The following is a 22196-nucleotide window of genomic DNA, read 5'->3' as shown; positions in this document are numbered from 1 at the left end:
TGCCCCCTTATTCTTTCATTTAACCTTGATAACTGCCCCCCTCCTTTTGTTTTTGAGACACAGAGAGAGAGAGTGTGTGTGGGCAGGAGCAGGGGAGGGGCAGAGGCGGTGGGAACGAGAATCTTAAGCAGGCTCCGTGCCCAGTGCAGAGCCCAACTTGGGACTCGATCCCATGACCCTGGCATCATGCCCTGAGCCAAAATCAAGAGTGAGCCTTCAAGGCTCACCGATTGACCAAGCAAGCCATCATCAAACGGACTGAGCCATCCGGGCGCCCCCTTTAATCACCTTTGAAAGGCCTTGTCTCCAAACACAGGCACATTGGGCATTATGCTTCTGCATGAGAAATTGGGAGGACACGATCCGTCCACAGCAGTTACACGGTGGTTAGAGGCGAGCTGGGATTTGTGCACGCACGTGACTCCGCATCCACCTCCTACCTCAGCTCCCATCAGATTTGGCCGTGCCGCTCACGGTGTATCTAGAAAACCCAGGGTGACTGGCTTTGGGCACCATTTTGCCTGACTGCCTGGCAGGAAGGGGGCACAGGCCGGCTCCCCCATGATGTTGGTGGCACAGCCGTCTCCATCCATACTTCGTAATCGGTGTATTCAGAGTTCTTCGTGGCAGACAACGGAAACCAACCATGACTTGGGTGGAGAAGGACTTTATTGAAAGATTGATGGGTAACTCAGAGAGATGCTAAGAGGGCTGGGAAATAGCTAAAAAAAAATCACAGGAAGAAAGGCGGAACATGGCCCAAATCCCAGTACACAGTCGGTCCAGAGGGGCCCCCCACTGCCACCGCCACAGGATTTTGCGTGCTCTCCCTGGAACAGATCTGCTGCCCCTGCTTTTCTGCATCAGAAGCTCTTGGTTCGACATGCGGCAGTGGGTGCCCGTGATTGGTCAGACTTAGATCTGCGTAGGCCTCACCACAATTCCAAAAAATACGTATCACCGTCCCCATTTTACGGATGAGGAAACTAAGGCTCGAAGAAGTTACGTGACTTGTCGACGGCAGGTCTCGGTCTGCCTGACGCTGGAGCGCACTCTCCCAGTGACCACGCTTGGTGCCTCAGCCCCGTTGCTGGGCACGTGTACTTCCAAAGGGGTCATTCCCGTTGCTTCCACCAGAGATGTGAGTGTACCCCCTTCTCTCGCCACCCTTCCCAGGATCAAGGGAGATGTGTCATTTATCACACGTCCTTGCTCATTTGGTGGACTAAAATGGTGACCTCTTGTTTTGGTTTGCTTCTCTTCATAACTGTTGAGGCGGAACATTTTCCGATAGTCTATTATCCATTGATATTTCCTCTCTGTATGCGTGGAAAAATCCCACCCGTGTTTTTTGTTCACGTTGTCTACTGGGGTCTCGGTGGCATCGTCTTAGTTGTCGTTCGCATGAGCTCTTTCCCTGTAGCAACGAGATCTCACTCTTTCTTGTTTCTTTTTTTGTTTCCAAAGAACACTTTCACCACCTTTTAATTTCCTGTTGAACTTTGTTCATTTTCCTTTGACAGACAGGAGTTTTGCACTTCAGGGTTAAAAATTTAGCAGTCGTTTTTTTCAGGCTGGCCACATGACACGAGGGAGTGTTCCTGGGGGAAACACGTCTAACACCGAATACTTAGATAATTCCTCTTTTCCATGCCCCGCCACCTCACAATACTTTTGGGTCAACAGGCTTATAACGAGCCCTTTCATCTCCAGAGGGACGATCATCAACAACTCTTGAGAGGCATAGCTTTTCACTCCACCCTAGGGCAAAAAAAAAAAAAAAAAAAAAAAACAAACAAAAGTGACGCTTAATCCACGGAGCCACCCAGGTGCCCCATCCTTCCAAAGGCTCGGTTTTGTCATCTATCTGATGGGCTACTCATGCTGGCCTTGTGTGACTGGTATGAGGATTAGGGGTGCTGCATGGAGTACGCTTAGCGGAGTCTGGCCTGCAGTAAATACACCGTGGAAGCCCGTTCTAATGCACCAGGAAATTAATTGGCAAGCACTTGCGGGTCGTCTGCTGTGTGCCCAGCATTGCACGAGGTCAATGGCAACTGGTCCCCCAAATCAACCTTCACGAGCTCACAAGGTGTGGCCGAAGAGCTAGGGCACCGCTCACCACGACTCTGCAGCTATAGGATGGGGTCGAAGTACCGAATTACAGAGAAAGGGGTTTGCGTCTTCCAAGCAGGAAGCTACCGCTGTGGGCTGAAGATTTCGGGAAAGCTTCATACAGCAAGTAGGGGCTCGAATTGGGTTTTGACAATTTAAGAAATATATTTATTCTCTTTTTATTAGGACGTTTTCCCCCTCTGAATGAAAATAGCTATGTTTTTCTTTTTTTAAAAAAAAAAACTTTATTTTTATTTTAGAGAGAGAGCACAGGGGAGAGGGGCAGAGGGAGAAAGAGAGATAGAGAGCAAGAGAATCTTAAGCAGACTCCATGGTCAGTGAGGAGTCTGACCCGGGGCTCTATCCCACAACCCTGGGATCATGGCCTGAACCTAAATAGAGTCAGATGCTCAACCGACTGAGCCACCCAGGGGTCTCTGTTCATACTTTTTAAAAATAATATGTAGTCTTGGGGCACCTGGGTGGCTTAGTCGGTTAAGCATCCGACTTCGGCTCAGGTCATGATCTCATGGTTCGTGGGTTCAAGCCCTGCATCGGGCTCTGTGCTGACAGCTCGGAGCCTGGAGCCTGCTTAGGATTCTGTGTCTCCCTCTCTCTCTCCCCTTCCCCCCCACTCTCTCTCTCTCTCTCTCTCTCTCTCTCTCTCTCTCCCTCTCTCTCAAAAATAAATAAACATTAAAAAAATTTACAACAATAAAATAAAAAAATAAAAATAATATGTACTCTTTAAAAAATAATTAGACAATGCAGTAAATCAATTAAAAAAATCTCAGACCCAGAAATACTATTAAAACTTGTATAAAATGCATATATTTATATATAAATATAATTATGTTTGTTTATGTATTTATACAAAAAAACAAGAGCATATATATACATACTGTGTTGTAACAGTATTCCATTGTATGGAAGTTTTATAATTTTTTTTTAACCAAACCATAATTGCTAGACAGGTGATGTGGGCACAACTCTGTACGTGAACGTCCAAATTCTCTCAGTCGGTAACTTAGTGATTTTAGACAAGTTATTGTTGGGTCACTTTCTAGAAATGTTGCGGAAGTCATATTGATATATATTCGCTTCCACCATCAGTATATAAAGGTTTTCTTTTCCCCACACCATTCCCGGCAACGAGTCTTGCCGATATTTTATGATTTCCACCAGGATGCAGGCAAAATACATTTTTTAAAACTTTATTTATTTACTTTGAAAGACAGAACCAGCAGGGGAGGGCGAGAGAGAGAGGGGGACAGAGGATCCGAAGCGGGCTTTGTGCTGACAGCAGAGAGCTGGATTTGGGGCTTGAACTCGTGAACAGTGAAATCACCACCCGAGCTGAAGTCAGACACTTAACTGACTGAGCCACCCAGGCACCCCGTTAAAAGTTGTATCTTTCACTTAATAGGTTTTTCTAGACTGCCCTATGTTAATGCCGTCACGTGAGACATGATGCAGCCATGGCCCCAGCCCTCCCCTCACAGAGCTCAAAGACCACAGGGTTGAGACACATTGAATAAGTAGTTCTTGGGCTCCTCGCTGGCAGCACGGAGACCGCTTGGGATTCTCTCACTCCCTTCTCTCTCTGCCCCTACCCTACTTGTGCTCTCTCGCTCTCAAATAAGTAAACCTAAAAAAAAAAAAAAAAAAGGGTTCCTGTGAACTGTGATGAGGGCAGTTATGGTTCGCATTTCTTTGATTATCCGCTCAGGTCCTTAGTAAATGACATGAAAAGGGCCCGTCCGTTGAGGTTTTGTGCTGGTACAACCTCGTGTCTGTCGGTGGACCAAGGAGATGGATGTTTTCTTTTGCCTCTGTTACCTCATGCAACGATACAGACGATGGGGCAACAAAACACAGCGTCCCAGAGGATTTTCTAGGAGAAAAAGATGAAATCAGTTATGCTTTTCTGGCCTCATTTCTCGAACATCCTTGGAAACTTATCTATTATTAACGTCTTGAGGACTAAACCAATCACATGGGGATGACACCCTGATGTGGCATACTTTAATTGCACAACATGGGATAAAATGATAATAATATAAAGTGATAGTGGGAACAACCGGATATCTGTATGAGCAAAAAATGAGCCTCCATGCTTTCCTCACACCAGACGCCAAAATTCTCCCAGCATAGGTCACAGACCCCAACGTAAGTGCTGAGACTATGTTGCTTCTCCCGTTAAACACAGGAGAAAATCTTGATGGCGTTCAGTTCGGCCAAGATTTCTCTCACAGAACACAATAACAGAAGCCATCAAAGAAACACTTGATGAAATGGACTTCAGTTTTGAAAATGCTTGCTTTTCAAAAGCACAGTTAAGAAACCAAAAAGGAGGGGTGCGGCTCAGCTGGTTCAGGGTCTGACCCTTGGTCTCAGCTCAGGTCTTGATCTCAGGGTTGGGTGGTCAAGCTCCAGCCCCAGTGTGGAGCCCACTTAAAAAAAAAAAAAAAAATCGGAAAGAAAACAAAAAGGAAAGCAGACTGAAAACAGATTTATGCAAAACATGTGTCTGAAAATGGGCTCATATCCAGAATATAGGAAGAATTTAATATCACAACTGATAATAAGAAAAGAAATAACCGTTAAAAATGGGCAAGAGATTTGAACAGATATTGCAGAACAGAAGATTTATGAATGATTAAGAAACGTATGGAAGGGGCGCCTGGGTGTTTCAGTCGGTTGAGTGTCTGACTCTTGATTTCCGCTCAGGTCATGATCCCAGGGTTGTGGGATCAAGCCCCACATTGGGCTCCGTGCTGAGCGTGGAGCCTGCTTGGGATTCTCTCTCTCTCTCTCTCTCTCTCTCTCTCTCTCTGCCCTCCTCCCCCACTCTCTCTAAAAAAAAAAAAAAAAGAAAGAAAGAAACACATGGAAAGATGTTCGGCATCACTAGTCATCACGGACAGGCAGTTAAGACTAACATGAGAGATCGTTACATAGTCCGGGTGGTTAAGGTTAAAAAGACTGACAGCACTATGTATTGAAGAGGATTTGAGGGATCTGGGGGCACAGCAGTCACTTTGGAGGAGAGGCAGGCCATGTCCTATAAAGGGTCCTAGTACGGGGCACCTGGGTGGCTCGGGCTATTGAGTGTCTGACTCTTGATCTCAATTCAGGTCTTCAGTCAGTGTTGTGAGTTCAAGCCCCATGCTGGGCTCCACGCTGGGCATGAAGCCTACTTAGAAAAAGCGTCCTAGGTATGTGCCCAGGACTAATGAAAACATTTGTTCGCATAAACACTTGCATGCAAATGTTCTTTGCAGTGCTATTCATGTTAGCTCAAAACTGGAAATAATGCAAATGTCTGTCAACCTCTGGACAGATGATTGTGGTATGAATCAACACTATGGAATACTACTCAGCAATGAAAAAGGAACTGCATATTAAAGTGACTATTCAAAATAATTTTGTTAAGTGGAAGAAGCCAGCCATGGCAGGCTACATAGAGCCATAGAATTCTAGAAAAGGCAAAACCGTGGTGGAAGAAAGATGATCAGTGGTTGCCTGGAGTGAGCATCTGAGCAGGAGACGGACGGCCGCGGGACGAGGGGGAACTGCCCGGACCCCGGAAATGTTCTGCATCCTGATCGCAGTGATGGAGGTTATATACCGTTTGTAGTTACCTAAACTCGGCAAACCATACACCTAAGAATGAATAGGTTTTATTTGTGTGTTAAAGCCGCGAGAAAAAACATCAGAAAAAAAAAAATTGATCTTTCTTGGCCCTCTTCAAATGCATTTTCTGCCTTGTATGATTTCTATTTTGAATTACATGTGGGAGTGAGAAATCGTAAAGTTTTCAGTGTCTTCATCTGGCCCCGGCACAAAAGCATCGGAGTCCCTTCTGGTCCTGCGTTGGTCACACTGGTCACCTGTCATCTGCTGCTCTTGTCCTCCGAGCTCCCTCAGGTCAGCGGCTCTGTGGCTTTCATGCCATGCGTGGGGCCCTGGAATCCCTGGTGACACAGGGGCCACCATGCCAGGTTCCTGCTTCCCCTGGTACAGATTCCCTCTGCCTCCCAGGGCATAGGATGGGAGGGCACTCTCACCTCCCTTCAGGAATCTCCCCCAAAGCTCTCCCTTTTCTCCCTGGCATTCTCTCTCTCCTACTGTTACATTTTTCTGCAAGAAAAGCCTTTATCAAATCCCTCAGGCTGGGGGGGCGGGTAGTAATGGCCCCCATCTGGAGGCAGGGGGTGAGGGGAGACGTATCGAGTGCCTGGAACATGGCCCAGCCCGAGGGAGCCCTGCGAAGGGGGGCTTCCACTGCTACCACCCCTGAGTCGGGCATGGGGGCGGGCAGAGGGAGCAAAGCCATCACACTGGAGCTGGAGAGCTTCCTTCCAGGTCATCTGGATGGGAGTTTGCGAGTCGGGCAGGGCCCCCTGGAAAGAGGAGCAGCTCAGGAACTGGTTTCTGTGCCACGCGTGGGTGGGGAGGGTGGGTGAGGCCATGCAGGGGGCACCGGGAATGGGGAGTGTCCTAGGGTCCATCGGCCCTCTTTCCCCCCGGAAGGGCAGGAGACGAGCCTCTGGGGCCCTAAACTGGGCAGAGGGCAAAGGTAGCATCAGAGAGTGAGCAGAATAATGGTGCGTATTTCTTTCCCCCACCCCTGTCTCCCTCCTCTTCTTCCTTGCTCTCTCCTTTTCTCCTTCTCTGTCTCTTCCCCTTCTCCCTTCCCCTCTCTTCCTGTCCCCACCTTGGTCTAAAAAGCCTGCGAAGAAGAGTCTGCGCTCAGAGGCATGTCATGAGTAACCCACTTGTGTACTTGCGGTTTACCTACCTGTAGAAAATCTGCACCTAAGATCGCCACATGCTGTGGGCAAGTGGTTTTGATTCCGCTCCACAAATATTTACTGTGCTCTGGTTAACTGAGCGCACTTTGTGCCCGTGGTGCCAGAGAGATGCAAACGGGCAAGGCCAGTCCTCGGAGGAGCCAGTCTGGGGCCCCTGGCTGATGTTGGCAGAAGACAAGCCCCCCCTTTCCCCAGGATACTAAAGAGCTCTCTGTCTGCCCTTGCCCTGGGCCCACTCCCCTCTCCGACCAAGTGCAGAAAGGGTCACGCCGCCAGTTGTGCAAGGTCTTAAGACAGTCCATTGAAGGCGTAGTCCACAGGAGCGAGGCAGAGCCCTGCCTGCAGGTATTGGAGGGCTTGGTAAATACCTGGCGGTTCACTGCTGATGGCACACGCAAGCTGGAATCGTGATTTCTCGTCTATTTTTCCCTCGCCTGTGAGTTTTCCAAGAGCATCCGTCCAAATAGAACTTGTCTCCTCAACACGTTTTTCAGGACCACACCAGCCTTTGAAACGGACAGGCCCCGGTTTTGTTTGCCTGTTGTTTTCGTCCGGAGAGTAAGTCTCAAGCCTAACGTTGCACCAGGGTTTAGCCAGGTCCCAGGATGAGTACAGTGCTGGTGTGCAAGAGCGCTCGGGGTAAAAGGGAAGCAGAAACATAAGGGAAAAGGAGATCTGAAGAGCAACTGGGGGTTGCAGCCAGAAAGACTGTTCCCGAGATGCTTTAGGCTCTGACCTCCTCTGATGTGGACCAGTCTGTGAGCAGTTCTGGCCGATAGACGATGAGCAGAAGTGACGCGTGCTTCTGCGTGCTTTGCTGAGTTGCCCCGGCGAGACCTCCCAGAGACGTCCTCTCCTCAGGCATTGCAACCAGCATGGTTCCAGTGGGGGCTGCTTCAGCCCCGTCCTCGAAAAATGCCACACGGACGGCTGCTGGCCCACAGCAGGCGTGGTGGAGTGAGCTGGAGTGAGGCGGGAGCCTTAAGCTTCCGAAATTGGGACTCGGTTTTCACTGCAGCCTAACCTGGCCTGTCCTGACTTCTACGTTGGGAAAACAAAAACCCCGGTTTGACAGGCAGTTCTTCCGCATCCTTGCTTCAAAGTTCAAAATAGCACATCTTCTCCCTTCTCCTCAGTCTTATCAGTCAAGACCGTGCTTTATCTGCTCAGTATGCAGCATGTAGCATGAGTGAAAGAGGTGACAAAGTTTTGTGAGACTAGTAACCTACAGAAAACAATGACTCCGCTCCACGTAGTTTACAGTGTGATGAGGGAGACAAATAGAACCTTTTCCCTCCCCCCTAATGTGCGTAGTCACAGGCCATTAGCATTGACCTTCCCTGTGGACTTCAGAGGTGATCTACCCTAACTTTGTAGCCCAAGAAGGCATTACTTGTCCATCTCTGACTTATCTGTACCTACCCAGTGCCAGTCATTAAGCTGAGGACTAGACAGAGACAGAGGTGAGGAAAACCCAGCCTAGTGGGTACAGTGGCCCAAGAGTGGTTTGGACCTAGTGCTCAGAGCACCAAAGAGGAAAGACGCTAGTTCAGGCAAGAAATCAGGGAAGGCTTCTTGGAAGAGGTGGTAGTTTACCTACATAGCCTTACCCCTCACTGTATGCTTGGGCCACTTCTTGACTGATTGTGGGAATGCAAAAATGGACGTTGGGCACGGCTCTCCACCTTCTCCACCATGTGGGCCAACTCAGCCCTCCGTGACCCACCAGAGATGCACCTCTGATCTCTCCCTTGGCTCTGTGACTTCCCAGACTGCCTTATGCACGTCCGGACTTTTGTCCAAGTACAGTGTGGGCTCTGCCCTGGAAGGCCAGAGGCCAGGTGGGTGACCCCTCCCTGCTCTGTAAAACCGGCAGTGAAATGAGAGCCTGGCATTCTAGGCGAAGTGCGGCAAGTGCTTATCTAGCCATGCTCCCTGCAAAGAATCCCTGCCTTGGTTGGGGTGGGTGGCCATGTGTTCAACTCCCATTCCCAGGCTCCTGTGGGGAGAATCACTGAAGAGTGGCTTTGCTCCGGAGCTTGTTCAGCTCCACAGCCTTTAGCAAGCAGCTCATTCACAAGTGACTACAAATTAATACAGTACAGACCAGTTACATAAATATCGTGCTGTCATTGATTATCTTCTGTAATCAGAGGCAAGGCTGCTGACTTTGTTACTCTTCCTATCACGCGGCTCTAGAGGAAAACTCTGGAGGTTGTCCACGCAGGTTTCGCTGCATGTGTCTATTTACAAGTTGTGTCTCTGATGTATTGAGAAGAGGGTAATGCCCCTTGCATTCAGAGCCAATAAGTATTTATCAAATGCCTATTATCTGAGCGGCATCGGAAGACATATTCTTATTTCATTATTGAGTTAATAGCAGTAATAATTTGATAATATGACACAAAAGTAGTCTTTACGATGACATCCCTCCCCCCCCCCCCATAAATACAATTGTTGGAATTTAATCCTTTAACTTTAAAAAAACCCAATGTAAACTTACAAGGAAAATAAAATATGACAGCCCCTATCTCTTTGCTTACAGAAACCATGAAGGGCAGAAGAACAAGGTCTTCAATGTTGGGTAGTAGCTAAGTGGACCGTCGTAGTCGCCGATTTTCAAAAGTTAGAACGGGGTAGGTGAGCCACTGACGTCTGCACTATTAGCCTGTATCCGCTTGATCGATTGTTAACCAACTTAAATGCATGGGGTTGGAAACTGTAAATTACTTCCCACAATGCAGGAAAACAACGCCATCTTTCCATTTACCTGCCAGTGCTAAGGCCGGCTGGATTTTTCCATCAGTTGTTTGAATTCGGCTGACGGTGACTTCGTGGGGGCCACCTCTCTCTTCCACCCTCTGGGACTCGTGTGCACTTGGGAGAATCTGGAGGGAGCTCTACCCTCGGGGAAGCCGGAGTTTTAAAATCCGCAAGCCAGTCCCTTTTGCCTTAGTTGAGGGAGAGACTCTGCACAAATCCCCGGGAAAGCTCGGCGGTCGCCAGACCCCCGCGGGTAGTGCAGTTTCCCTAACCTTGACGCCCAAGTCAGCCGTTTCTAACCCCTTTCCAAAGCGTCGCTCGAGCCCGGGAGTGGTTTGAAAGAAAAAAAACGAAACCGCCCGTTTGAAGCTTCGGCTAAAGGGCACTCGCTCCCTGGGGGCTCAGGGGCAACTTCTCCATCACCTCGTCCAGGGATTTTAAACAATCGCGGACCACCAGCCCCCTTTACGCTCTCGGTGCCCAACTCGCTCCCTGCCACTTCCCTCCACGAACGCCGGCAGGAGTGGGTGGCAGCACCGAGGCGATTTGATTCGCATTTTCTTTTTTTCCTCCGGGTTTTGTCATGGAAACGCTGACACAACCTCCAGACGGCGGCCGAGCCCGGCCGGGGACTGAGGGCTTTTGGGACCCTGCGGGAGCGCGGCGCGCTCTCCGCACTCCCCGGGAAACAGCTGGACGCGACCAATTCCCGGGTAGGGGCGGGGGGAGCGCGACGCTCCGCCCCGGCGCTCCGGCCCCTCCCTCCTCCCGGCTCTCCGCGGGCGCCCTCCCCTCGCCGGGGGCTGCGAGTTGCATTTGGTAAAACCCAGCCCGGAATATATAGATCATTGGAGCGCAATGAAGTAGCCTTTGGAGCGGAGGGAGGGGGCCCGTCCGACAGCCACAGCGGCCAGCGCAGCAGCGGCGGCGGCGGCGGCACCACCAGCGCTCGCACCCCAGCCGCCCGGCCCGCGAGGAGGCAGCGGCGGCCGCCGGCGGGAGCGGAGGCGGCGGCGGGGAGGCGAAGAGGAGCAGCGGGAGGAGCAGGAGCGCGCAGCCGGCGGGTCCACGCATCTCGGCACTTCCAGAGCAACTCCGGCGCCTTCCGTACCCCTGCCCGGGGCTGGGGGCTCCGAGAGCGGCCGCGAAGCCCTCCCGATCGTCCCCCTCCCGAGCCCTGCCCAGCCCTTGCCCTGCGCCTCCCGGGCTCCGCTCCGCGCGGCAGGGTCCCGGCTCCTGCGCCCCGGGCGCGCCTCCCGGACACCCCGGTCCCCGCAGCCAGGACAAAGCCATGAAGCCGGCGCTGCTGGAAGTGATGAGGATGAACAGAATTTGCCGGATGGTGCTGGCCACTTGCTTGGGATCCTTTATCCTGGTCATCTTCTATTTCCAAAGTATGTTGCACCCAGGTAGGGGGCGCGTTAGCGTGGTTTTGTTGGATATTTTCTTCTCTCTCGCGCTCTCGCTCGCTCGCTGGCGCCTGGTTTCTGCCTATTCCAACCTTACCTCTTCTCCCTCAGCCACCTCGGGACTCCTTGCTGCCCGGACAGGACGAGTCGGGATGGAGAGGAGGAGAGAAGACGTGCTCTCTCTCCTCTTCTTCCTCCCGGCTCCAGGCTGGAGGATGGGAGCAAGGGGGAGCGGTTTTTTTTTTTTTTTCCTCCCTTTTTTCTTTGTGTCTCTTGTCTGTCTGTCTGCGAGGTAGCAGAGCAAGGTAGAGAGGTTGTGGGCAGCTGCTGACGTGGGGGGCCGGTTTGAAGAGAATGCAACTCCCCGCGGATGCAGCGATCCGTGGATGAAAGAGGCGCCGGGAGGCGGCCGCCCTGCGCCTGGGCGCGCTGCCTTTTCCTTGGGTTGGGGGCTTGGGGGCTAAGGGTGTGCGCCCCGGCGAGGTCGCCAGCCCCTGCTGGGGAGCCTGAGGCTCAGGCTCCCACGTGTCCGGGGCTCAGCGCCGCGCAGAGGTGTAGGGAGAGGCTTGGTGCCCCGCACTGCCTCTCCACTAGGTTGGGGAAGGGGCCAGGCGCCCCTTGTTTGCCCCCGGGGTCTGGCTCCTCATTGACCTTGCGGCTGGTGTCCTGGGGCTTCCTTCACCCCGCGCCCCCACCCCAACGGCTCTCCCGACCCTGCGCTGGTCATTGCTCCTGGGTCACGCCTTGGCCGCGGCAGTTTTGGAGGAAACTTTGGCCCGGTCCTGGACTGACCGTCAGGTTGCTTGCCCCTCTCCTGGGTTCCGAACATCTGAAGTCCCCCGGAGGGCCCCGGGGCGTGTGGCAGTGAGCCCCTCCCCCAGCCCTCCGTAGCTTAGGCAAGTTACACATCTGAAATCTGGACTGGGGGAGGATCGAGGCTCGCCCCTTCCAAAAGGCGCTAAGGAAAGTTTGGGACCTGGGGAGGGAGGGGCGCCCTCGAGCGCGGCGGCCGGGGGTTCACTGCTCGGCCCCGAAGCCCAACAGGTACAAAAACCTTCCGAGGAGGCTTCGGGGTGACGCGGCTCGGCCCGGGGAGCCGTGGTATCCACACCTCCGCCTCACCCCCGGCCGGCTCCCACTGGGCCACATTGGCTCCGAAATCCTTTCTGCTTTCTTTCTTTCTCTTTTCTTTTCTTTTTTCTTTTTCTTTTTCTTTTTTCTTTTTTTTTTTTTTTTACGCCTCCGAGTTGCCTTTCTCAGTACAGCCACAGCAATAATTTGCTTTTATAATTGCAAGGGGGGAGTTGGAAACACATTTCCTTCCAGGGAAATGGGGTTGGTTTTTTTTCTCTTTTGCCTCCCGCGTTCTCCTTTCAGTGTGTATGTATCTAACACTTTCAGCAGACGCAGCCCCGAATTCTTCTAGCTTGCGTTTGGGTGGGTGGCAGAGGAATAAAGCTGTTCTTTCCATCAATCAGGCAGGGCTGCGGGTGTGAGATTCCTTGACAGCGTCGGGGACTGAGCGGCCCCTCTGCCCGGCTGGCCCTGGAGCAGTTGTTCAGGCGGCCAAGGATATGGTCTGACGCTACCACTGGTAACCTCAGGACATCCGAGCCAGCCTTGTAAAAGATGGCTTTTGTTTGCAGTTGGGTATTTTTAGTTTCATGTCAGCAAACTGCAGCCGTGTTTGCCTCCTCACCCAAACCGGTGGTTGGGAAACTTCTAAGGGAATTTAAAAATGGACCTCGCTTATGTTCTGGGCAGCCGGTGCGGTGGTTCCAGTGGGCAAGGCCAGACAGACAGCAGCATCCTGGAGGCCAGGCCAGACTCCGCCCCAGAGACTGGGGGACGGGGTGACGTGCAAGTGCACTGGGGCTCAACCAGTTTAAACAAAGGGCCCAGGGGTTTGGTCCAGACTTCAGATATGTGTTTAGGCCGCTTAGAATTTTGCCTGGACAGAACATGCCGGGTAATTGTCTGCAGAAATGCCAAGGACAGGACGGATATTAGTCTCCATGCGGAATGCACTTGAACTTCTCCGTACCTGTTAGTCGTCCAGGTACTGATAATACCCCCACTCGCCATGGTTTTCATGCAGCCGGTGCTTTTTCTTGTCTGAGAATTCGGAAATAACTTTCTAGCCAGAGACACCAGGAAGAAGCTTGTCCTCTGCTCTCAGCCTTCGCTTCCCTTCCTGGCCCCGTTTCCTTTTAAGAAATGGCATTTGCTTATTATTCATATCTATAGGAGTGTTCTCTCCTGACATGCTTTCCCAGCCCATAGCAAGTTCCACTGTCAATACCTTCTATTGAGTGTGCAACTGAAGATGGTCCAATTGAGAGGTCTTCCTTATGTTGAATTACGTATGGTTCCACGAAAACTCCGTGCCATCAGTTTATTATGACATGGGCCATAAAAATATGCTTCGAAATCAATACTAAACATGTTCCTTTCTCCCCTCCCCCCCCATCTTATTAAACTTCACGGTTGATGACAGCTGATGCTAAATCTTTTGTACTACTTTGAATTTCTTTAAAACTTAGCCGGATCTCTGCTTCTTTGAGGATTTGGGGTCATTGGTGGGATGATCCTTTGGCCTGGCTGTGCAGTTTCAGTCTTGAAAGATCACCCGGGGAGAGGCATAAGGGACCACGCCATGGCCCAGATTGTTGCTAAAAATTTGGAGCCCTCCGGTAGGAGTTCCACATTCCTGTATCTGAAATAGAAAAATAGTATTCCGAAAGAAATGGATTCCGGGCTTCATCGGTACCTTGAGAACACCTGGAGTGTGAGAGGTGGGGGAGAAAAAAGAAAGGAGACAGCTGGCGATGGGAGGGCTGGCTGTCTCTCCCTCGGATTCTAATCTGGGGCCCATTGTCTTCTGTACTTTTCTAGTTCCCAAGCAATTCATAAACTTGAGTAGTTGATCTTTAATTTGGTTGGAGGGTTCAGGAGAAGTGGGCCTTGTCAGTAAGGCAGCTTTCTTTAGGTCTCTGACATCTGAGTTATAGTCCTTGTTTATGTCAGGTTTTTTGGGTTTTTTTTTAATGTCTTTTTTTTTTTTTTTTAAGAGAGAGTGTGTGCACAGCTTGTGCATGAGTGGGGAGAGGGCAGAGGGAGGGAGGGAGGGGGAGAGAGAGAGAGAGAGAGAGAGAGAGAGAGAGAGAATCTTAAGCACGCTCCATGCTTAGCTCAGAGGCTGCTGGGGGGGGGGGGGGGGGGCCCTGTGCGCTTGGTCCCATGACGGTGGGATCCTGACCTGAGCCAACATCAAGGGTATGGTGTTCAACCGACTGTACCACCCCGGTGCCCCATGATTTTATTTTTTAGTCATCTCTACACCCAGTGTGGGGCTTGAATTTACAACCCCAAGATCAAGAGTCCCGCACGCTCTACCGACTGAGCCAGCCAGGCACCCTGGGATCAGGTTTTAGCCCCATCCTAATCCCAGTGTTTTACGCAGTGCCTGACACATAGTAGGTTCCCAATAAAATAATTGCTGGGGAAAAGCACGAATAGCTCAGCTCCAGAAGACCCGCTTCTCTGGTTTTCAGGAACGTTATCAAGCCTTGCCAACAATGCTGTGTCTGTGAGTCTGGGTCCGTGTGGTGGGCACCCTTCCCTGCCTTCCTGGTCTCTGAGAGCCCCCGCACACATGGATTTGGTTTACGTCTTTGTACCCCAGGTGGAGCATTCCCCGCAGCCTAGATTTGCTGCCCCGAGGTATGAGGCAGTTAGGGCACTGCTCGGTGTCCTGGGTACTGGGGGAGCTTGGCCTCCATTAGCCACTGACTCAGAGAAACCCGTCCACAGGACAAACGCCTTTTGTGGGTGTGAGCAGCCCCTGAAGTGGGTGAGGATAGAACCGCATGCTAGCGGTTTCTGCACACATTCGCGTCCATCAGCAAATGCGTCCTGTAAACGTGCGTCCTGTACAGTAAACTGTCTTGCCTACCTGCCCCGGACAGCTGGGCTTTGATGGAGCTGTGCTCTGCAAGGCAAAGCGGAGGAGGCCCCCGGGGCTGCATTTGTGCCCAGCGTGTGAAGAGAGTTCCTCCGAACCTTCCTTTTGTGTGCTCCCTAGGTTTGTGGTTTTGTTCGAAATCTCCTGTTCAAAGAAGAGAAGCCTGTGGAGGAGAAAGCCTTTTCTCTCTCTTTCTCTTCCTCTCTTTTTTTTCCTCCTGCTGTATGTTTACTTTCACTGTTGCCTGGGATTTCTTTGCCTTGGTCGAAGGTATTGAAAGATTATACCCTTTATTTAAAGACTTCTTGGGTTACCCCTTTGTACTTGTACTTGATTAGATTGAATGTGCAGTGCTTTTGTGTTATGATTTTAATCTAATTGTAAACATAATATGTGCTCATTTTAGGAAATTTAGGAAGTGTAGAAGAGAAACCATCATTTAGTATTCCACCACCCAGAGGCAACAGGTGCTTTATTCTATGTGTTATAGAATATATATGTTAAAAATAGTTGAGATTATATCATGCCTTTTGTACCTGTTTTGATGTATTTTAGATAAGTGCATCATTATGGTGACTAGTTATTATGTTTAAAGACAACATTTAGGGGCGCCTGGGTGGCGCAGTCGGTTAAGCGGCCGACTTCAGCCAGGTCACGATCTCACGGTCCGTGAGTTCGAGCCCCGCATCAGGCTCTGGGCGGATGGCTCAGAGCCTGGAGCCTGTTTCCGATTCTGTGTCTCCCTCTCTCTCTGCCCCTCCCCCGTTCATGCTCTGTCTCTCTCTGTCCCCAAAAAAATAAATAAACGTTGAAAAAAAAAATTAAAAAAAAAAAATAAAGACAACATTTAACCTCAACCTTTTTAATCTATAGATTTGCATATGTCTCTGCCATCCCCCCCCCCCGCCCCCACCCCCCGCCCCACTTTGCAGGATGTCAGTCCTGTATCATTTTTATTACTTTTTTTTAAACTGCACACGAATCTTTTTGCTTTTACATGAAATGAATTTGGACTCACCAGTTTGTAGGGCCGGTTCTTAGGTTATCTCTCTGGCGTTTCCTTTTGCAAAGGCAGCAGGAGGGTCTCAAATAGGAGACTGTTATGAATCCTGAAAGCAGCATTAAATAACTGAAGGCTAAGACCTGCCCAGTATGGGGACTCCCTTTGGTGGTTGAAACGTTTGCACCTCAGTGAGGCATTGTCATGGCCGCATTAAGAGGAGACAGATACACATAGGCAGTTTCCTCCAACAGTTACAGCCAATGCTCAGGAGCTCTCATTTCATTGCTTTCTGAAATGAAAGTGGTGGTCAGCGGAGGGGTGGCTGGAGATGTCCGTGGGGCAGGGGACGTGGGGATCCATCCTGCAGCAGTGGGGGCTGCGGTTTAGATTTATCTGGTTGGAAAGTCATTTTGCTTATGACCAGCTCTATCAGCACAGCCGTTTTTAAAAACAGGAAGTCAAACACTTACAAGTTCAGGCCCCACCCTTTCCCCCCTCTTAAAATCCACCCACAAGACCCACCTCCTTAACCTGGGGAGGGTAGGTGAAAAAGGCCTTGTGAAAGTCATCGCCAGCAGGCATGTAAGTCCAAATTCTTGGAAAAACCAGCATTGTTTTGCGTACTCATTTTTTTCTTTTTCGTTTCTTTTCTCTTGAATTTCGAGACCCTGTCTTTATCACAAGTGAAGAGGAAGGCACATCTTCCTCTGAGGTCATTGAATAGTCTGATCTATCAGTTAAAAATTCCCGGAAACTTATTTGACGCATCTGAGATCAAATATGATTGATCAAAATTTACAAGCTGAGTTGTGCTTTTTTTTTCTCTGTCTCTTGGTCTGTCTCTCTTCTACTCGGTGCCAGGCCCTGGAGGTGGGTCTAGGCACTTGGGGGTTTCAGTATGGATTTTGGCCCCCAGGGAACTTACAGCCAGACTTGAAGCAAATGCAGAAGTAAAAAAAAAAAAAAAAAAAAGTAGGCCTGTCAGGTGGTGTGGAGAAAAACAAAGCAGGGAGAGATAGATGGGGGGCGGGGCTTGCAATTGAATATAAAGGTAATTAGGGAATGCCACTGGTGGGATGACCTTGGAGAGCAGAGACCTCAGGGAAGGGAAGGAGCCATCCACGTGTCCATTCCAGGGAGAATGTCCCAGGCATAGAGCAGCAGAAGCCTGCCCCTGAGGTGGGAACTTGCCAGACAGGCAGCACTGAGTGTTCAAAGCAGAGGGAAGGGGCCGGAGCAGAGTCTGCTGGGGGGCCTGGGGCAGGCTGGGCGGGAGGTGAGGAAGCTTCTTACTTGCACCTTTATCTTTGGGCAGCTGGTCCTGAGCTTTGGTAAAGGGGTCACCGCACTAATCCCGTTTCTCCTCACCCCGCCCCCGCCCCCCCCCCCCCCCCCACTGGACCACAAAGTGGTAAAAGAGATTTGAGAAACATTTTAACGGAACTGGTGTTGGGAAAGTCTTCAACAAAACGTTCAGGGTGCAATCCATGGCATTCACGACCACAAAGCGCGGTCGCACCCTGATTTCTGCGGACACTCAGTAAGGGCGTAGAGAGGGACTGGGTTGGGGGCTTGGTGATTTGGATGTGGAAGGCCTGGGTCCTGGGGCGGGGCTCCTCTGCTCCCTAACCCCATCAATTACCGTATTCCCTCCATTCTGAGAGACTCATTTTTTTTTCGCAATTTCGTAGCGATGAACTTTGACGGTGTCGTCATCGATGGCTTCTTGGCACTGTGCCATGTTTCTGTGACCAGGCTTGTTCTTTCTCACTGGGACACAGAGTGGCCATTGTCTTAGAGTTGATGCCCTCGGAGGCGGCCACCTCTGTAAATTGGGAAGGTACTTTTTGCAAACCACGGCACACCCCGTGACCTTAGTAAGGTGATGGGAAAGGGCATCCCCCTAAGACGCAGGCTCCAGGTGAGGGCCCAGAAGTGCCGGATCAGCCCTGACTGTGGGCTTCGTGAAGGCTTGGCCAGCATGTAGGCCCATAAGCCTTTTCTGCTCTGCCTGGGGGAGCTCGTCCCCATTTTCAGAGGCTTGGGGCTTGCAGTTCATATCTCTCTAACGTTAACTGATAGGGGTCGGGAAGAGCCCGAATGGGAAGGGTGGCGAAGTGACTTATTTAACCCGGGGCTCGACCCTGGAAGTTCCAACAGAAATAGGTGTAGACGTTTCTTGGGGAGACTATCACAGTGTGGATTTTAGTTTCTTTCATGGCCACTGAGCTCACGTGGCCTTTATAATTTCTCTGGCCCTTTAGAAATGTAGTTGTTTGTTCGCGTGTGCGCCTTCTTCTTTAGATTTATCAGGGCACGGATTCTGTCTCTGAGGTTGGCCCAGAGGTCCTTCGGAAACATTTCAAGAGTAAACATTTCAAGAGTAAACAAGAGTAAACATTTCATCTCAAAGACACCTGTTCCCTCCTGTCCCCTCCTTACCTGAATGTCTAGAGCCCAGACGGAAGAGCTGGGCTGCTTTGCCAGGCCCAGACAGCTTCCGGGTGGTCTCTTCCATTTGTCCTCTAAATCTCTCTGCTCTCCTGCTCTACTAGGATTCGGAGTTCAGAGCTGGAACTAAAAAATGGTCTAAGTATTTTAAGCAGAGGGTATTTAATGGAGGGGATCTGGTGCTTATGAAATTGCTGGGGGCAGCTGGAGGCATAGGGCTCTCCACTGAGCCTGCAGGAAGGAGCCCCAGTTGATAGTACATGTAATTATTTGTGAACAAATCTATATTGGCTGCTCCAAACCGACCCCCCAGGAGTGCAGCTGTCTGTCTCCAAGACTGTCCCGGAACTCCTGAGTCTGAGAACAAACTGAGGCTACTGAGAACCAGGGGTCAGAAATCCTGGTTCCAGAGTTGGAATGATTCCCCACTGCAGCTGCCTCTTGACACCCAGAAGGACAGAGGGAGGACCTTGTAAGGCTGTTGTAAAACCTCTCCTGTCCCCATCACCACATTAGCCTGCGAAAAACCGCCCAGAAGGCAGGAAGTTGGTCTCTGCCTCATGTCTTTTTTTTTTTTTAAGTATATGTATGTATGTATGTATTTAGAGAGAATGCAAGTGGGGGAGGAGCAGAGAGAGAGAGAGAGAGAGAGAGAGAGAGAGAGAATCCCAAGCAGTCTCTACACCGTCATCGTCGAGCCCAGTGTAGGGCTTGAACTCACGAACTGTGAGATCATGACCTGAGCTGAAACCAAGAGTCAGATGCTCTTCCAACTGAGCCATTCAGGTGCCCCTCACGTCTGCTTTCTAAGTCTTGAGTGAGTGCTTCTGTTTGGGGAAACCAAATTCACAGCCAGAACCCTGGCTTCAAGAAAGCCTGGCCAAGTATGGCTTTTGCAGCATAAGAAGGCCTTCTAGAAGAAGGGGGTAGTGGAATGGATGATGAGCAAACATCCACAGTAGTCGACCACACATTGGTACACTGTTGGTGAAGCATCCTTGAGGAGTCATTCCCAATATGTTTTGTTTATAGATAATTTATATGCATTACCACCGTCATCTAAATATCCAGCATGAGGATATTTCTAAACTTACTACGAGTAGTGATTGCAAAACCACAAGTTCATTATCCTCTGGTTAATTCTGTTGGCCGACACCTTTGCACTCCGATTCTGCCATCCTTTTTACCTTGTAACGTGGCAGATGGAGACTCGGAGGAGTGTGTGTGCATTGTGAGTATTCGTGCGCTGTGGTTTCTTGGCGGGGATCTTTCTAAGCCTCCATTCCATTTTGTGAGGCTCGGTTTAGGTGAAAGTAGATAATATAATCTGTACACCTACTTACGATTCGTTGTAAATGGCGAGCCATGAAATATGCCGGAGCAATGAGATCACGGAAACAGCCACAGAGTCCCTTCACTTTGTGGCTCTCCATCGTCCTCCTCATGACACCAGTGTTTCTTTTTTTCTTTAGAGAGAGAGAGAGAGAAAGAGAGAGAGAGAGAGAGAGAGAGAGAGAGAGATTGAGCGGGGGAGAGGGGCGGAGAGAGAGAGAGAGATTGAGTGGGGGAGAGGGGCAGAGGGAGAGGGAGAGAGAGAGTCTAAAGCAGACTCCACACTCAGCACAGAGCCCGACGTGGGGCTCTATCCCACAACCCCTGAGCCGAAATCAGAGGTCAGACACTGAATCACTTGAGCCACCCAGGCACCCTCACCTGTGTTTCACAAAAGGCATGTTAAGTTGTTATGATGGGTTACGTGGAAGTGTTTGTGTTGATTTCTATTTTCAACATTAAAGTTCTTTTTTTAGACTAAATATGAATGAAAGACGTAACATTGCCTTCCCAGGGCCCTAGCATCCCCTAGACTTTGGAACTCCAGGTCTGGACTTGTCGCGAGCATAACCGGTGACTGCTAGGCCCGCCACAGCCAACTTTGGGTCAGGGTGCTAGTAACCTCGTGCTTGGTCTGGTAGTGGGGAGTCCGAGTCTGACCGTAGGTAAGGAGGACAGGTAGCACTGAGATCTCCAGTATCACCTGAAGTTCGTTTCTGACTCCGGCAGGTTCGGGTAGGGATAAAGAAACCTGGTAATGTGGGTGTTGAAGTCCATTTCAGTCTTGTGAGTGGTTATCCTAAACGCCTCGGGAAGAAAACCCACAAAGGCAACTCAAGTTGAAACAGGCTGGTGACCGGGCTTCTGCCTGAAGCTGTTAACTTCAAAGAATCCTAGAAGGGGGAAGACACAAAGGCCCCTCCAAGGGAGTATTGTCATATCACACTTTACATCTCTTAACGGTTGACGCACTTTCCCTTTATTGTCATCGTCCGTGGTCATTCGCTATAGAGAAAAGAGCACAGAATTCGCTATAGAGAAAAGAGCACAGAATTTGCGGTGTAGAGACGAGCTTTTGGACCTTGGCCACCTACTGCATCCATTGGACATCACTCAAGATGTTTTTGTTGAATGCTTGTTAAGCGTTAGGCTTTGTTCGGGGGCTGGAGATATGACAGGGACACAGACAAAAATCCATGTCCTCGCGGTACATTCTCCTCGGGGAAGACACAATAACCAAATGCATGTTTAAAACGTAGAGTATGTTTGATGATGACAAGTGCTACAGAAGGACAGTAAGGCAAGGAAGGAGGATATGAAACCGAAGCAGCCTGGGGACTGCAGTTTGCAGTCGGGATGCCCAGATGAGGCCTCCCTGAGAAAGTGGCTTTCTTTAAAGATAAAAGGAGATGAGCCAGGGAAATAATACAGGTATTTATTGAGTACTATTTCTGAAGGTCGACCTGGGCCAGGTATTTAATATGTTATTTCGCAGAACTTACAAGGTACACACGGTTATTATCATCACATGTTATAAGGGGGCAAACTGAGGCATAGAGCATATCACTCATCCAAGGTCACATTGAGAGGACTGAGGCGCCATGGCTGTCTAAGATCTGTTGCTCTGGATATCTAGTAGGGGCTCTCTGTTGGGGGTTGTCCCCTCCCCCACGTTTGGAAATGTGTCGGGATGCTCTTGATTGTCTCTAGGACTGATGACGTCAGTCTTGTTGGCAGGGCTAAGGATGCTAGGCATCCTGCAAAGGTTGGAATCTTTCCGCCCATCAGAGTCATCTTGCCCAAATGCCAATCATGCTTCTCCTGGAGAAATTCCTCAAGACTCTCCAGGCTTGAACAGCGTCTGGCGTAGTACCTGGCCACACCCCGCAACTTGGGCAAGCGCCCGGCAAATTATAGCCACTTAATAATGGGTTGAAAGACCGAGCGAAAGTCATAGCCTCAGAGATTTGGTCCCCTCCTTTGCCAAGTGAAGGTAGTAATATGACCTCTCCAACCTCGTGGTGGGGGTGAGGGTTAAGTGAGAAACTAGATGGGAAAATGCCTTGAAAATGGATGCAGACACTGTGCACACAGATTGTTAGAGTAAATGCACTGCGGTTTCTCATTCTGAGATCTTAATCTTCGCGTTTACAAAAATGCTGTCGTATTTCATCCTGTTTGATACCCGAGCAGGTGTTTATCCGTTCCTTATGTCTGCCCTGCACTGTGAGGTTTACTAAGCGGGTCCTGCTTCCAGACTGCTGTATCTTCTTTCTTTCTTTCTTTCTTTCTTTCTTTCTTTCTTTCTTTCTTTCTTTCTTTCTTTCTTTCTTTCTTTCTTT

General features: G+C 50.2%; 1 protein-coding gene and 1 long non-coding RNA gene across 3 annotated transcripts in view; one reads left to right on the top strand and one right to left on the bottom strand.

Annotated features, from left to right (window-relative positions):
* Positions 1-3944: 3944 nt before the first annotated feature.
* LOC121040501 (uncharacterized) lies at positions 3945-17336 on the bottom strand. Its single transcript, XR_005795336.1, has 2 exons — positions 16087-17336; positions 3945-4009 (listed from the first exon to the last, which is right to left on the bottom strand). It is a non-coding gene; the product is annotated as an uncharacterized LOC121040501 (long non-coding RNA).
* Positions 10465-22196, top strand: part of CHST11 (carbohydrate sulfotransferase 11) — a 273126-nt gene continuing 261394 nt past the window's right edge. Inside the window, exon 1 of one of the 2 annotated variants that reach the window (XM_040491028.1) lies at positions 10465-11089. In XM_040491028.1, the coding sequence (XP_040346962.1) occupies positions 10987-11089 (103 nt within the window). In that variant the 5' untranslated portion in view covers positions 10465-10986. Of the gene's footprint in view, positions 11105-22196 lie in introns of both variants that reach the window. The other variant, XM_040491027.1, reaches the window with a different exon arrangement.

This window comes from Herpailurus yagouaroundi, unplaced genomic scaffold (assembly GCF_014898765.1).
Source record: "Herpailurus yagouaroundi ecotype Mexico unplaced genomic scaffold, PumYag 182, whole genome shotgun sequence".
Lineage (NCBI taxonomy): Eukaryota > Metazoa > Chordata > Mammalia > Carnivora > Felidae > Herpailurus > Herpailurus yagouaroundi.
This window is presented reverse-complemented; position numbering and strand designations above follow the sequence as displayed.